The 17,744-nt window shown below is 38.2% G+C and overlaps 1 protein-coding gene across 2 annotated transcripts in view; it reads left to right on the top strand.

Annotated features, from left to right (window-relative positions):
• The window catches only part of LOC133543042 (protocadherin-17-like), a 233,276-nt gene extending 219,954 nt beyond the window's left edge, over positions 1–13,322 (top strand). For both annotated transcript variants that reach the window (XM_061887420.1, XM_061887421.1), the window contains exon 6: positions 11,600–13,322. In XM_061887420.1, coding sequence (XP_061743404.1) covers positions 11,600–12,297 — 698 coding nt within the window. In that variant the 3' untranslated portion in view covers positions 12,298–13,322. The remainder of the gene's footprint in view (positions 1–11,599) is intronic.
• The last annotated feature ends 4,422 nt before the right edge of the window (positions 13,323–17,744 follow it).

Here is a 17,744-nt window from a genome sequence, read left to right on the forward strand (position 1 = left end):
TTCTGTTTCTTTTGCTTATTTTCCCCTCATGTGTCTTCTTGTTCTTCTCATTATATTTCTTCTACTTTTCTTTTTATTTTTTAGTTGTTTTCCTTCTTTCTTTTTGTTCTTCTGCTCGTTTGTTTTCCTTCTTCTTTTTTTTAATCTTCTTTTTCCTTTCTTCTGTTTTTTGTTCTTCTTTTTCCTTCTTCTTCTCGTGTTCATTCATTCATTCCTCTTTTCTTTGTTCTTCTTCGTGTTGTTATCCTTTCTTTTTTGTTCTTGTTTTTCTTCTTGTTCTTTTTTCTCCTTATTTCCTGTTCTTCTCTTTCATTTTCTCGTGTTTTTGTTTTTCTTCTCTTTCTTGTTTCAGTGTTTCTATATATGTTTCTTGTTTTTTCTCCTTGTGTGTTGTTGTTGTTTGTCTCATTATATTTCTTCTACTTCTCTTTGTTATTTTTTAGTTGTTGTCCTTCTTTTTCTTTTCTTCTATTTTCTGTTCTTCTTCTTTTTCTGTCTTCTTCTTCTTGTTTTTATTTATTCATTCCTCTTGTATCGGTTCTTCTTCATGTTTTCCTTTCTTCTTTTTTCTTGTTCTTGTTCTTTTTTCTCCTTTCTTTCCGATTCTTCTCTTTCTTTTTTCTCGTGTTTTTGTTTTTCTTCTCTTTCCATGTGTTTCTGGTTGTTGTCCGTCATATTATATTTTTTACTTTTCTTTGTTATTTTTTTAGTTGTATTTCTTCTTTTTTTGTTCTTCTGCTCATTTGTTTTCCTTCTTCTTTTTATTTTTTTCTTCTTTCTCCCTTCTTGTCTTTATTCATTAATTCCTCTTTTCTTGATTCTTCTTCATGTGGTTTTCCTTTTTTTCTTTTTGCTTGTTCTTCTTCTTGTTCTTTTTTTTCACTCCTTTTTTTCCTGTTCTTCTCTTTCATTTTCTTATGTTTTTCTTTTTCTTTTTCTTGTTTCTATATTTTTTTTCCTGTTTTTCATCTTGGTCTCCTTCTGTTTTGTTTTATTTTCTTCTAATTCTTGTTGTTTTTTCTGTCTCTTTAGCTTTTTTCCCCCTCGTGTTTCTTGTTGTTTGTCTATTTTTTTTTTACTTTTCTTTTTATTTGTGTTCTTGTTTTTACCTTCTTCTTCCTCTTTCATGTGTTGTCCTTCTTTTTCCTATTGATTTTCCTCTTCTTATTTTTTCTTTTTCCTTTAAATCTATTTTTTGTCCTTTTTTTGTCTTTTTATTTTCTCTTTTGTCCTTTGTCTTGATCCTTATGTAATTATTCCTCTTGTTCTTCGTCTTCTTGGCAAACATACTCTTAACTCCAACTCCTGCGGCCAACAGAAGCAAATTGACAAGCTGAGCGACAGCTCCTATCTTAAAAATACTCGTGATTTGAGGTACTCGTAAGTCAAGGTCACCGACAGTATCGGTGACTTGTGGTACTCCCCTAGTGCCGTTGGGTTTAATGTAGGTTTGCAGTCCAAACCATGCTAATTGTGCTGGAAAATACCCCGTTTGAGCATATTACGGTCCTTAACCTGTCACCTGAAAACCCCACAGACTGAAGTGTGGTGAGAACAGGAGTTGGTCCCGTGCTGGGCGGGTTGCAACAGCGAGTAAACACTTTCCTCCCACGTCCCTGCACAAGAAGCCGGGTGTGACAGAGGCACATTAATCACGGGGATGGGTAATAACGCCAGCAGGTTTGGGTAGGAAGGGGCCATGGGGGGGGCAAAAAAGTGCGGTTAGGGAAATCACACATTGCTTTATGACACACCGATACACAAACACGATGCGAGCTCCGCCGGCTGGTGTGCGCAGGAAGATTTAAGATTTTAAATCAAGGAAGGGAGAGAAAAAAAAAAGCTGCATGGAAACTTGCTGAGCAGCTTTTGTATGTTGAGGGAAATCTCTGTGTGTGATTCACAAGGCCTGTGGCCCTTGTTAATTAAGCTTTGATTTTGTAAGAGATATTTTTCTGGAAGGGACATTTTTGTATAATTTGGAGAGAGATAAGAGGCATTATGTGGCTTAGTGGAATAAGAGCTGTAATGCTGCGATTTTTTTTTCTTTTTTTTCCCTCACACTTGTAATCCTGTGATGGAAATCTCAGTGTCTGAATCTAAAATGTGGACGTTCACATAGAGCAGGGGTGTCCAAAGTGTGGCCCGCGGGTTATTTTTTAACGGCCCTACGGCACATTTGAAGAATAAAATTGAAAAAAATTAAAAACATAAAAAGTGATAAAAAAGAGCAAACAGGTGAACTGTAACAAGAAATTGTTGCTATGCTTACTCTAATAACACAAAGCTGCCATGCAGGCTGTTTCTTTCTTTAAAAAATAATAATGAATCAAAATCAATGTCATTTTGAGTAATTGACCTATTCAAGGCTCCGATTACGTCGCATTAAATATTCCACTTTGAAATACTTTTGGGGGAAAATGTTGCATATTTTGTGTTTTGCCATATAAAAAAAACTGAGCTGTTTTTTTTTTTTATAAAGATGTAAGTGTCTATATTAGCTATGTTTGCCTATTACCAAAATGACTTTAAAAGTCTTATATAAGTGTTATAATGAAGGCAACACATGATGTAAGTGTCTATATTAGCTATATTAGCCTACTATCAAAATAGCTTTAAAAGTCTTATATAAGTGTTATAATGAAGGCAACACATGATGTAAGTGTCTATATTATTTATATTAGCCTACTATCAAAATGACTTTGAAAGCCTTATATAAGTGTTATAATGAAGACAACACATGATGTAAGTGTCTATATTCGCTATATTAGCCTACTATCAAAATGACTTTAAAAGTCTCATGTAAGTGTTATAATGAAGGCAACAACTGATGTAAGTGTCTATATTAGCTATATTAACCTACTATCAAGATGTTTTTTAAAGTCTTATATAAGTGTTATAATGAAGACAACACATGATGTAAGTGTCTATATTATTTATATTAGCCTACTATCAAAATGACTTTGAAAGCCTTATATAAGTGTTATAATGAAGACAACACATGATGTAAGTGTCTATATTCGCTATATTAGCCTACTATCAAAATGACTTTAAAAGTCTTATGTAAGTGTTATAATGAAGGCAACAACTGATGTAAGTGTCTATATTAGCTATATTACCCTACTATCAAAATAACTTTAAAAGTCCTATATAAGTGTTATAATAAAGGCAACACATGACGTAAGTGTCTATATTAGCTATATTAGCCTACTATCAAAATGACTTTAAAAGTCTTATATAAGTGTTATAATGAAGGCAACACCTGATGTAAGTGTCTATATTAGCTATATTAGCCTACTATCAAAATAACTTTAAAAGTCCTATAAAAGTGTTATAATGAAGGCAACACATGATGTAAGTGTCTATTTTAGCTATGTTAGCCTACAATCAACATGACTTTAAATGTTTTACTTACTTGTCAATATTACTTTAGACAATAAGAAATGCAGTTTATTTTTCCGTGAAAGAGTTGATTATTATTCCATTAATGATGCGGCTCCACACTGTGTACGGAGACAAATAGGTAGCTGCTCGCCACTTGTCAGCCGGGGGACTAAAACTAGATAGACATTAAAAAAGCATTATTAAGCTACCTATTTTGTTTTGCTGCTTCCGATCTCGTATATTTTCTCTATTTCATAGTTTCATAGTAGCAACAGAGTTTTTGTGTATTGTTATATATTTGACAATAATAATTTTTTTCATGTAAAAATCAATTTCTATTAAAGCACAGGGAGACACGTGCGGACGCATACCCCCCCCCCCTCCCCCCCACGCCCCCGTAACATTTAAATGTAGCCATCTCAAGCTGCCCTGACCTTTTACGTTGCAGCCCACCTTGTTTCCTCCTCAGATGACTGCCTCAACATGGGAAATGTCAGCCTCCTCCTGCCAGGGCTGTTTGGCTTCTTCAAACATTTGCAAAGTGTTAAGCTCGTCTCCACAGCTTAGGAGGCCGGTCCCTCAGGACGGCGGGACCGCTGACCCGGGACACGGCAAAAGACAACGCTCGCTCGGCACCGCGCCAATGAAAGATTGTGTTAATCCCCGGTTTGCGTTTCTAAGGCGGCGTTTGCGCGGACGTCCATGCGTTGCAGCACCCAATTCAGACCCTTACTCAATAAAGTAGCGCCGTACATTCATTTCGGAATAATAGCAACAACACTATTAAGCTCCTCCTAACCCCTTTAGTATTGGCTATAATATTAATAATATATTTTATTTGTAAAAAAGCACTTTACATTGAGCAAACAACCTCAAAGTGCTACAGTGTATTAAAACAACTAAAACAAAAACTAGAACATCCTAATAGCTAGAACTATAATGCATATATCAAAAAAAAAAAGAAAAAAAAAAGAAGGTTTTTTAAGCATTCACAGTCTGTGGTGCCCTCAGGTGGTCAGGGAGAACGTTCCACAGACTGGGAGCGGCGGCGCAGAAAGCCCATTGTGCGTAGCTTTGTCCTCGGAGGTTGGAGGAGGTTAGCCTGTACGGAGCGGAGGTGTCGTGTGGAGGATTTGGGGGTTGATAGTATTCTTTGAGGTAGAGGGGGGCCATTTCCATGGAGGCACTGATTGCCTCCATGGAAATGTCCAATAGTTCTAAAATGCTCTTAGCATGCGATGGTAAATGTGTTGCAACTTATGATGTGGCGGGGGGGGGGGGGGGTCTCCAGCCAGTGTGAGTTGCAGAAATCCGGGAATATTCAAAGTTGGACACTTTCCATGGGAATTAATGGCAATGTATCAATCAATAAATGTTTATTTATATAGCTCTGAATCACAAGTGTCTCAAAGGGCTGCACAAGCCACAACGACATCCTCGGTAAAAGCACTTTTGCATTGAGCAAACAACCTCAAAATGCTACACTGTATTAAAACATTAATTAAAATAAAAACTAGAACAGCCTAATAGCTAGAACTAATCTGTATATATCTTTTTTTTTTTAAAAAGAAGGGTTTTTAAGCATTCACAGTCTGTGGTGCCCTCAGGTGGTCAGGGAGAGCGTTCCACAGACTGGGAGCGGCGGCGCAGAAAGCCCATTGTTCGTAGCTTTGTCCTCGGACATTGGAGGAGGTTAGCCTGTACGGAGCGGAGGTGTCGTGTGGAGGATTTGGGGGTTGAGAGTATTCTTTGAGGTAGAGGGGGGCCATTTCCATGGAGGCAATCAATGCCCAAGAGTTCACAAATGCTCTTAGCGTGCGATGGTAAATGTGTTGCAACGTATGATGTGGCAGAGGGGGGTCTCCATGGTGACAGCCAGTGTGATTAGGGTTGTACATAAGGGCAAGGAAAAACTCACAACCCAGTGGGACGTCAATGTGAATGACTATGAGAAACCTTGGAGAGGACCGCAGAAGTGGGTGACCCCCCCGGGGTTGTACATAAGGGCAAGGAAAAACTCACAACCCAGTGGGACGTCAGTGTGAATGACTATGAGAAACCTTGGAGAGGACTGCAGAAGTGGGTGACCTCCCCCTCCCCCGGGGTTGTACATAAGGGCAAGGAAAAACTCACAACCCAGTGGGACGTCAATGTGAATGACTATGAGAAACCTTGGAGAGGACTGCAGAAGTGGGTGACCCCCCTAGGGTTGTACATAAGGGCAAGGAAAAACTCACAACCCAGTGGGACGTCAGTGTGAATGACTATGAGAAACCTTGGAGAGGACTGCAGAAGTGGGTGACCCCCCTCCCCCCACCCCCAACCCTCTAAAGGAGACCGGATGCAAATTTGAACACACTATTTAATGCGTTCTAATAGATGCTTGGACCCGACATTTCTTGCCTTTTATTTATTTACCCCTGGTGTCTTGCTGTCATTTTTTTTTTTATCCAACCTGATCAATGTAGGAATACATTTATTTTCGTTTATTATTCATTCATCTAACTTTTATTTATTTATTTATTTTTTTGATGGGGGAGGTCTCCTTTTTCACAGCAATTTTTTTCCAAAAAGTATTGGATTCATTTGACACAGGCATGAGCACTCTTATAATCAGCCAAAGTGTGCATCCCTCTGATAGAGATGAAAGAAGAGAACACACACACACACACACACACACACACACACACACACACACAAACAGGCAAAAAAAAAAACCCCACACAAGCCATTTGGCATAGCGTGTTTATCAAGGGAATGCTTCAAAGCCCGCTGACATGAATTTATGATAACGGTGCGATGCCTTTGCCAAACCTCAACTGTTGTTTTCCCTCTCACTCCATCTCGGCCTCGTCTGAATCTGTTTGCCATCTCCTTGATCAGAGCTCTGGAAAAAATAAATAAATTTAAAAAATAAAATAAAAAAAACGAGCAGGTGCTCCTTCCAAGTCTGTTGGAAAGGTGTGACTTTTTTTTTCCCCTTTACTTTTATAAATCAAAAACAGCACCGACATTTTTAAATATGAGGTAATAGAGATTTGTGCAATTTTGCATCTTTTATGTGCATTTTTAACCTCAAAAAATGTTTTAAATGTCTTTTTTTTGGCACATTTTCGCCACTTCCATGCACAGATCCTCCTCGATAGGCAAGGCAATTGTATTTATATAGCACGTTTACAACAATTTTTGCATTGGACCAAAGTGCTTCACAGGTTAAAAAGTATAGAGCCAAAAACAAACAAACAAAAAAACAAAGAACATAAACAATGAATGAGCTAAACATGATAGGGCAAAATCAATACGGTAAAAGGGTTCGAATAAAAAGTAAAAAAAAAATGAAAATTGCTAAATAATGAAATAATAAAAGTGCGACAAATTGAAAAAAAAAGTATATATATATATATATATATATATATATATATATATGTATGTATTTATGTATATATATATATATATATATATATATATATATATATATATATATATGTGTGTGTGTGTATATATGTATGTATTTATGTATATATATATGTGTTAATATATGTACATATATATATATATATATATATATATATATATATACTTTTTTTTTCAATTTGTCGCACTTTTATTATTTCATTATTTAGCAATTTTCTTTTTTTTTTTACTTTTTATTCGAACCCTTTTACCGTATTGATTTTACCCTATCATGTTTAGCTCATTCATTGTTTATTTTCTTTGGGTTTTTTTTGTTTGTTTTTGGCTCTATACTTTTTAACCTGTGAAGCACTTATATATATATATATATCCATCCATCCATTTTCTACCGCTTATTCCCTTTCGGGGTCGCGGGGGGCGCTGGCGCCTATCTCAGCTACAATCTATTTTTTATTTTTTTTTGTCATGAAAAAGGGAGGTTGTTTGGGTTGTTGCACTAATTGTAAGTGTATCTTGTGTTTTTTATGTCATTTAATAAAAATAAAAAAAATACAAATTTAAAAAAATTCATAGGACGTGCGTTATAGGACGTCGACGTGATTTTTTTTTCCAGTGAGCGTCAAAAAGTCACATCTTAAATGTAGAAAACCCAAAAGCAGTGAAGATGGCACGTTGTGTAAATGGTAAATAAAAATAAAATACAAAGATTTGCTAATATTTTTCATTTAAAAATTCAATTGAACAGACTGCACAGACAACATACTTAACGTTCAAACTGGAAACATGTTATTTTTTTGCAAAAACTTGCTCATTTGCAACATGTTCCAAAAAAGCTGGCACAAGTGGCAAAAAAGATTGAGAAAGTTGATGCTCATCAAGCTCTTATTCGGAACATTCCACAGGTTAACATGCTAATTGGGAACAGGTGGGTGTCTTGAAAAACGATCCTAAATTTTTGTTTAGTACGGTAGCATCGCTAACCCAACAAGGGACTCCTTCCAGTAGCTCCACCCACTCAGCTGATGACTTTATGCAATTCTTTAGTAAGAAAATTGAAGTCATTAGAAAGGAGATTAAAGACAATGCGTCCCAGCTACAACGGGGTTCTATTAACACTGACACGATTGTATATACGGCGGATACTGCCCTCCAAAATAGTTTCTCTCGTTTTGAGGAAATAACATTAGAGGAATTGTTACAACGTGTAAATGGAATAAAACAAACAACATGTTTACTTGACCCTCTTCCTGGGAAACTGATCAAGGAGCTCTTTGTATTATTAGGTCCATCAGTGCTAAATATTATAAACTTATCACTTTCCTCGGGCACTGTTCCCCTAGCATTCAAAAAAGCGGTTATTCATCCTCTTCTTAAAAGACCTAACCTCGATCCTGACCTCATGGTAAACTACCGACCGGTGTCTCACCTTCCCTTTATTTCAAAAATCCTCGAAAAAATTGTTGCGGAGCAGTTAAATGAACACTTAGCGTCTAACAATCTATGTGAAACCTTTCAATCCGGTTTCAGGGCAAATCACTCGACGGAGACAGCCCTCGCAAAAATGACTAATGATCAATTGCTAACGATGGATTCTGATGCGTCATCTATGTTGCTGCTCCTCGATCTTAGCGCTGCTTTCGATACTGTCGATCATAATATTTTATTAGAACGTATCAAAACACGAATTGGTATGTCAGACTTAGCCCTGTCTTGGTTTAACTCTTATCTTACTGATAGGATGCAGTGTGTCTCCCATAACAATGTGACCTCGGACTACGTTAAGGTAACGTGTGGAGTTCCCCAGGGTTCGGTCCTTGGCCCTGCACTCTTCAGCATCTACATGCTGCCGCTAGGTGACATCATACGCAAATACGGTGTTAGCTTTCACTGTTATGCTGATGACACCCAACTCTACATGCCCCTAAAGCTGACCAACATGCCGGATTGTAGTCAGCTGGAGGCGTGTCTTAATGAAATTAAACAATGGATGTCCGCTAACTTTTTGCAACTCAACGCCAAAAAAACGGAAATGCTGATTATCGGTCCTGCTAGACACCGAACTCTATTTAATAATACAACTCTAACATTTGACAACCAAACAATTAAACAAGGCGACACGGTAAAGAATCTGGATATTATCTTCGACCCAACTCTCTCCTTTGAGTCACACATTAAAAGCGTTACTAAAACGGCCTTCTTTCATCTCCGCAATATCGCTAAAATTCGCTCCATTCTGTCCACTAAAGACGCTGAGATCATTATCCATGCGTTTGTTACGTCTCGCCTCGACTACTGTAACGTATTATTTTCGGGTCTCCCCATGTCTAGCATTAAAAGATTACAGTTGGTACAAAATGCGGCTGCTAGACTTTTGACAAGAACAAGAAAGTTTGATCACATTACGCCTGTACTGGCTCACCTGCACTGGCTTCCTGTGCACTTAAGATGTGACTTTAAGGTTTTACTACTTACGTATAAAATACTACACGGTCTAGCTCCATCCTATCTTGCCGATTGTATTGTACCATATGTCCCGGCAAGAAATCTGCGTTCAAAAGACTCCGGCTTATTAGTGATCCCCAAAGCCCAAAAAAAGTCTGCGGGCTGTAGAGCTTTTTCATTTCGGGCTCCAGTACTCTGGAATGCCCTCCCGGTAACAGTTCGAGATGCCACCTCAGTAGAAGCATTTAAGTCTCACCTTAAAACTCATTTGTATACTCTAGCCTTTAAATAGACTCCCTTTTTAGACCAGTTGATCTGCCGTTTCTCTTCTTTTTCTTCTATGTCCCACTCTCCTTTGTGGAGGGAGTCCGGTCCGATCCGGTGGCCATGTACTGCTCGCCTGTGTATCGGCTGGGGACATCTCTGCGCTGCTGATCAGCCTCCGCTTGGGATGGTTTCCTACTGGCTCCGCTGTGAACGGGACTCTCGCTGCTGTGTTGGATCCGCTTTGGACTGGACTCTCGCGACTGTGTTGGATCCATTATGGATTGATCTTTCACAGTATCATGTTCTCATATGTTCTCATAGTCATCAGCATCATCAGTATCACAGTATCATGTTCTCATAGTCATCATTGTCACCGACGTCCCACTGGGTCATTATTGTCACCGATGTCCCACTGGATGTGAGTTTTCCTTGCCCTTATGTGGGCCTACCGAGGATGTCATAGTGGTTTGTGCAGCCCTTTGAGACACTAGTGATTTAGGGCTATATAAGTTAACATTGATTGATTGATTGATTGATTGGGGATAAAAGCAGCTTCTGTGAAATGCTCCGCCATTCACAAACAAGGGTCATCACTTCGTGAAAAAAAATGCTTGACAGTTTAAGAACAACATTTCTCAACCAGCTATTGCAAGGAATTTGGGGATTTCACCATGTATGGTCCGTAATATCATGAAAAGGTGCAGAGAATCTGGAGAAATCACTGCACTTAAGCGATGATATTCGATCCCTCAGGCGGTACTGCATCAAAAATAGACATTAGTTTGTAAAGGATATCACCACATAGGCTCAGGAACACTTCAGAAAACCACTGTCAGTAACTATAGTTGGTCGCTACATCTGTAAGTGCAAGTTAAAACTCTACAATCTAGCTAGTAGCTTCCGTTTCTATTCATCAATTCCGTGATTCCATACCGCCATTCCATTGTTGGGCTCTACGCTCCAAAAGTAAGAACATGATTGGAACAACACACTGAACTCTGTCAGGTTTAAATTTTGTTTTAGAACCCACACAATTTTTTAATAAATCTCGTAATTCCAATAATTTTCTTCTCTTAAGGGTTTACTAGTTGGGGTTGTGCATCGAATATTAGAACAATAGTCTTCCCCAACATGTCTTGGTCAACCCAAGAGAAGACCTTTGGCATGGAAAACCTACTTCTCCGACAAATCCCGAATCGTAGCGCAGGCAAGTTTTCGTGGAAAGGTTCCTGGTGTCATCATGTTCATCAAAGAGCAGAATTTTGGACCGACTTCAGAAGTTCAGGGAGTCTGGGACCGAGTTGTAAAACCCATTTGAGCAAAACATGGGAAAAAACATGACTTTTGCAAAGCAACCGGAACAACAAACTTCCGGGAATGAATGTAGTTTAAGGTCAGTAAATGTCAACAAATTTGCTGGACCTTTGTAGGATTTAATGACATTTTTTTATAGGTCACATTCCCAGAAAGCTAAAGACCGGGGGAGGGGTCGGACTTCTCCCGTCACTGTTCATCTTATTTTGTGTATCTCGGAGAACCAGCATTCATTTAGTCCGAGTTCCGGGAGCGCTCTGCTTTTTTTAAGGACCATCAGCAAATATGTGAGTCCCTCACAAGTTTTTGGAACTGAACTCACGGGTCAACGGTTGAATATCGTAAATGATTGAGAATGAGAGGACCTAAAATGGAGCCTTGAGGAACACCGCTAGTAGAAATAAGGAAGTTGACTACATGCCTACTGACTGCCTCTGACTGCATAAAGCACATTGCGAAAAGGAGAGGACTTAAACATGTGCCTTGCGGAACTTTACTTGAGAATTTCGGAGCCCAGTGTTTTTGTTAGCTTGCAAGGTTAAAATGTAGATGCCAATGTGTTTAGAGTTGTCCAAGTTCCTCCAAACAACAGGAGCACTATTTTTTTTAGGAATTTGCTGCAAAAATGCTTGTCTCCCAAGTTTTGAACCGACCTCAGAGCCGGTACGGTGTCATACCGACCCCTAGCCCTGCTGTAACCGGTTCAGTCCCGAAAGTACACTTTCTGTTCGTGTGTACTTTGTTTTAAACATTCATTTCTGTTTTTCTCTCTTTGCAGACGAAGACTGTTTGAATTGCACGGAGGAGTGTCGAGTTCTGGGTCATTCCGACCGCTGCTGGATGCCCCAATTCCCAGCTGGAGGACACCAGGCAGAGGGCGTTGATTACCGCAACAATATGTTCGTGCCAGCAGGGATCGAGAGCGTGCCTGAGACGGAGACTTACGAGACGGTCAATCCCAACGGCAAGAAAACTTTCTGCACGTTCGGCAAGGAGCGCCGTGATCACACGATCCTCATAGCCAACGTCAAGCCCTACTTAAAGGCGAAACGGGCCCTCAGCCCCTTGCTCCAAGAGGTTCCCTCGGCATCAGGCAGTCCGGTCAAGGGCTGCTCGACCACGTCTCCTTGCTCCTCGCTTAAGAGTCCAGCCGACGGGGCCGAAGGCAAGCCTCCTCCGGCCACCTGCTCCGGCTTTTACGGACCGCCGGACGGTCAGTACCTGTCGCCCACCAAACAAAGCAGGGAGCACGGGGTCTACCCGCCTTTGCCTCCGTCGGACCCGGTGGCCAAGGTGCTGGCCGAGGCACGCTCCAGAATCAGCCAAGAGACCAGAGGAGAAATGGAGTGCGTGCTGGAGCAGGCGGAACCCGACGCCGGCTGCGACGGGATGGATGCCGACCAGGTGGTGAGAGACATCGACAAACTCTTGCAGGACTGCAGAGGCGGAGACTCCACCGGCACACTCAGGAAGTAGAGGACTGGGCGTGGACGCCAAAACCGTCACCAAAAGTAATACAACCATTGGTTTTCTTTTCGGAACTGAACGGTTCCGAGGCCGACGACGAGAACAATAATGCCGACTCTTTTTTGGCAGCGAGGCCAAGATCAACAAGCCTGATCCTGCTGAATTTATAACAGTTCGTGTTTTCTTTGCGGGGAATTTTCAACCGGAAAACTGGCGAGCTAACGATCTAAGTGCCCACCACCAGCTCATGAGTTTGTTTTGTCCCTGGTCTCTCGTGAAATCCTGTGACGGCCATGGATCGACCACTCCGGACGGACTTTCTATGACAATCTCTGTCTCGGACGGTCAAACGGAATCTCTTCGGACAGAAACGAGCTGGTTACGCAGAAAAAAAATAAAAATAAACAACCGTTCACGTATATGTGGAAAACGTGTGAGAACTGGAGGGAATTGGTAATCAGGGCTTTGAGGGAAGGGGGTTATTTTTTTGGGACCGCTCGGTAACGAAGGGGGACTGATTTCATGTTTTTTCACCCGTCCTTTGTAGCCACACTTGTACGCCGTGTCCGTCTCACGCTTCCACTCAAACATTCATGATGCGGAGCGGCGCTGGCCGCACGCACATCCACCTCGACACGACACGCCAACGCACTGGCAAGCACTGATGACCTCTGCACACACACACACACACACACACACACACACACACTACCGGCCATCTGTGTAATTGTCGTGTACATTGTACATCCTCAGCTTTCCGTCTCTTGTGTACAGTGAATTTCCATGTGTGTGGTAAGGCCTTAAGGCAATCACCAGTTGTATAAAAAGGGACATTTTTTTCCTCTCAACTGTGAAAAAAAAATATATATATATATCTATATAATTATATAGATGCCTCTATGTAAGAATCCATGTATAGTGTCCAAATATTAACACAAATATTTATACATTTTTTTTTTGTATTAAAAAGAAAAAAAAGAATAAAATAGCATTAAAATAATGAATCTCAGTAAAAAAAAAAAAAAAAAAAAAAAGTGTCCTTGAGTTAAAGGGGCTGTTTGCAACCTGGCCGGGGTGTTGTTAGCATTACCGTATTTCCTCGAACTGCCGCCGGGGCGCTAATTAATTTAAAACTTCTTCTCACTCCGGCGCTTACCAAAGGCATGCGGTAAAGGCAAGCATGCGCTTATAAATTTGAGTGTGATGTAAGGATACCATCATGAAAAGCACATTTAATGAAAAAATACGTAATTATGGTCTTACCTTTACTTATAAATGAAGTCCGTGCGTAGCTCCTTCTGATAACTTGTTTAGAGAAGTCTTCCTTATCTTTCTTCAGTTTTAAAAGTCTCGATGGAGATCTTCCTTTATTACCCCCTTCTTTGATTGAAAGTCCAGTTTAGAAAACTGTTTTATTTTAGATATGTAATCCTCCATGTTAAAAGTGCAAGCGAGAGGAAAAAATAAACCATTGCTGCTTGTTGTCACTTCTTTTGCAGCCGAGGAGTCGCAAGAAGGATCACTAGCGCCCTCTACCACCAGGAGGCGGGAGTCATTTAATTGACACACGCAGCTATGTTATATTAATAAAACATAGCTGCTTACTTTTCTTTTTAGCATATTCAATAGCTTGGATCTTAAATCCTACTGAATTGCTCTTAATCTTCTTCGCTTTATGCGATTTCAAATTATTGAAATCAGCCTCCTCCATTTTGAAAATGATGACAGGTGAAGTGTCACTCGTGACGTGACGAGTTTGACCCGGTGGAAATTCTAGGCATATGCTAAATATTTTGCGAAACGAGTTTGACCCGGTAGAAATTGTAGACATGCTCTAATAAAAATAATATTTCGAGAAACGAGTTTGACCCGGCAGTAATTCTAGGCAGGCGCATACTATATACCCGGTGGCAATTCAAGGAAATACGGTATGTGACTGTATGTAACATCAGCTATGAGTGTTGTTGGTTAATGATCTTGCCACCCGGCGAGCTGTCGTTGAATGTCGAGCCCAGGGATGTCCGTCACTGCCCAAGTTACTGCACACGCACTAAAAGTCCGCGATTTCCGTTCACCTACTTAATGGCGTTTTACTGTTACATTTTACCTCAAATAACCGACGACGACGCTCTAAAAGTTTTACTAAGTTACATCCATCCACATCTTGTTGTTGTTTTAATGAGGCTGCCCTATTCATCTTAACTTTGTACCTAAATGACATGTTGGTGGAATAATAGGAGTGTGAATCTTAGGGCATTCGATCCAATTGACGATTCGATTCAGAATCGATCCTCGATTCAGGAGTTTTCTCGATTGCGATGTAATATTTGATGTAATAATTACAATTTAACTTTTTTTTTCAAAAGAGGTTGCATGTTTGAAAAGCACTTTCTGGTTGCATGGAGATTGCTTTTTAAAAACAATTCTTATGAAAAAATAATAATAAAATAAAATAAGAAATATGTATACACAAATATATTTTTTATTTATTAATTTAAACAAATATATATATATATATCGACTTGTCCAGGGTGTACCCCGCCTTCCGCCCGATTGTAGCTGAGATAGGCGCCAACGCCCCCCGCGACCCCAAAATGGAATAAGCGGTAGAAATGGATGGATGGATATATATATATATATATATATATATATATATATTTATTTTATTTTATTTATTTTTTTTTAATTGATTGGGAATCGGGGTTAAAAGGAATCAGGATTTGGATGCAAAATAATTTTTTTTGGTGCACCCCTACTAAATAAACTTGCATTTCACGCTAATAAGTGAAGTGCTCCATTTTTTAATATTATTTCTGCTAATCAAGTATTTTGATTGCGGTTCCTGTTCATCCAGATTCTCGATTGATTAAACATTTGCAAAATTTCATTAAGAGAAAAGTAAAAAATATATATATATATGAATAAATATAAATACACGTTATATATATATTTACAATATTTTATAAATGTATTTTTTTTTTTTTTTTTTTTTTTTTTACTTTTTTTGGGTTAGTTTTTTTACTTGTTTTTTTTTTTTAATCAACTTTTGAACATGTTTTAATCGATTCAGAGAGAGGGATTGAAAAGGAATCGCAATTTTTTCGATTTTCTTATGCACCCCTACTAAATAGGCCTGCTAATAAGTGCTTTAATTCATTTTCTTTAAATATTTTTTTGCTAATCAAATACTCTGAATGCACTTATATTGTCATTTTTTAAATCTTATTTTTTTTTTTTTTAACGACTCTAGACTGTAAAACTGTAGTCACACGGCAGGAAGTCAAATTCCTTTTTTTTTTTTTTTTTATCAAAAATGATAAGTAAATATGAAAAAAAGACACTGTAAAAACATTCCTAAGTTCTTCGAGCGAGTTGCAGACAGCCTCTTTAAGGCCAAGAGTGCAGTAAAAAAAAAACCCTCAAAAAACGACCAAGGACACTGCCTGGGTTTTGATGACAAATACCCCAAAATGCTAAAGAAAATGTCCCTTCACATTACCACTATACATACCCTCATCATGTGTGTAAATGTACTGAATTTAAACGTGTTCACATCCAAAAAAAAAATGAAAAAAGAAGACATTTTTTTTATTTTTATTTCACTGCAAATTTTCTGTGCATTTGAGCCAAAATGTTACGTGTACAAAAGCTATATTGTGTATTTTATTAAATTAATATATTGTTGTGTTGCAATATACATGGGCTTATATTGTATGTTGGCAAACGTTGCCTTAGTAGCTGTCGAACTCTGTGAGTTTGCGTTTTTTTTTTAATTCCTCTGTGTTGTTTTTCTTCGTTGTTTTTTTTTCGGCGTCCTCGCCAACCGGCCTCAACACTTTTTAGATGTTTATTTTTATTTTATTTTTCCACTCAGACCCCAGACGATAACTGTAAACCAGGGGTCACCAACCCGTAAGGACCAGATGAGTCGCCCGCTGGCCTGTTCTAAAAATAGCTCAAATAGCAGCACTTACCAGTGAGCTGCCTCTAATTTTTAAATGTTATTTATTTACTAACAAGCTGGTCTCGCTTTGCTCGACATTTTTAATTCTAAGAGGGACAAAACTCAAATAGAATTTGAAAATCCAACAAAATATTTGAAAGACTTGGTCTTCACTTTTTTTAAATAAATAATTTTAATGTTTTACTTTAATTCTTATAACTTTCAGAAAGAATATTTTGGAGAAATAATACAACTTTAAAAATGATTTTAGGATTTTTAAACACATATACCTCTTTACGTTCTAAATTCCTTTCTTTTCTTTCCTGACAATCTAAAACAATGTTCAAGTATTTTTTAAATTTTTTATTGTAAAGAATAATAAATACATTTTAATTTAATTCTTCATTTTAGCTTCTGTTTTTTCGACGAAGAATATTTGTGAAATATTTCTTCAAACTTATTATGATTTAAATTAAAAAGAATATATTCTGGCAAATGTAGAAAATCTGTACAATCAAATTTAAATCTTATTTCAAAGTCTTTTAATTTTTTTTTTAATTTTTGTTCTGGAAAATCTAGATGAAATAAGGATGTGTCTTTGTTTGAAATATAGCTTGGTCCAATTTGTTATATATTTTAACAAAGTGCAGATTGGATTTTAACCTATTTAAAACATGTCATCAAAATTCTAAAATTAATGTTAATCAGGAAAAATTACTAATGATGTTCCATAAATTCTTTTTTAAATTTTTTCAAAATGATTCAAATTAGCTATTTTTTCCCGTCATTTTTTTCGGTTAAATTTTGAATTTTAAAGAGTCGAAATTGAAGATAAACTACGTTTCAAAATTTAATTTTCATTTTTTTCGTCTTTTCTCCTCTGTTAAACCGTTCAATTAAGTGTTTATTTCTTCATGTATTCTCTACAAAATACCTTCCGTAAAAGGAAAAAAAATGTACAACGGAAAGACAGACAGAAATACCCATTTTTTTAAATTTATATAGATTTATTTATTAAAGGTAAATTGAGCAAATTGGCTATTTCTGACAATTTATTTAAGTGTGTATCAAACTGGTAGCCCTTTGCATTAATCAGTACCCAAGAAGTAGCTCTTGGTTTCAAAAAGGTTGGTGACCCCTGCTGTAAACAATAACAATAAACTCCAAAAAAAAAAAAAAAAAAACACCGCTAACCAAAACAAAACAAAAATCTGCCATATATGATTTTTTTTTTTTTTTTTGCAGAGCAGATGTTTTGTTTTAAAAGAAGCTTTTTCATTGTGTTTGTAGTAAAAAAAAGAAACAAAAAAAGTTGCCATATGGAAAAGTCATGAAACTGCCTTATTACCTGCGCTCCGCACCTGTGGAGCTGACCCCTGCTGAGGAGACCCCCCCCCCCGGTCCGGCAGAATGTGCATTTTCTAGTGGGACCCCGGGAGGTCCCCTTCTTTATGTACGTACACGTGCCACCTTTAAATAGGTCCCCCCCCAACACACACACACACACACACAC

Source organism: Nerophis ophidion, linkage group LG25, assembly GCF_033978795.1.
Source record: "Nerophis ophidion isolate RoL-2023_Sa linkage group LG25, RoL_Noph_v1.0, whole genome shotgun sequence".
Taxonomy (NCBI): domain Eukaryota; kingdom Metazoa; phylum Chordata; class Actinopteri; order Syngnathiformes; family Syngnathidae; genus Nerophis; species Nerophis ophidion.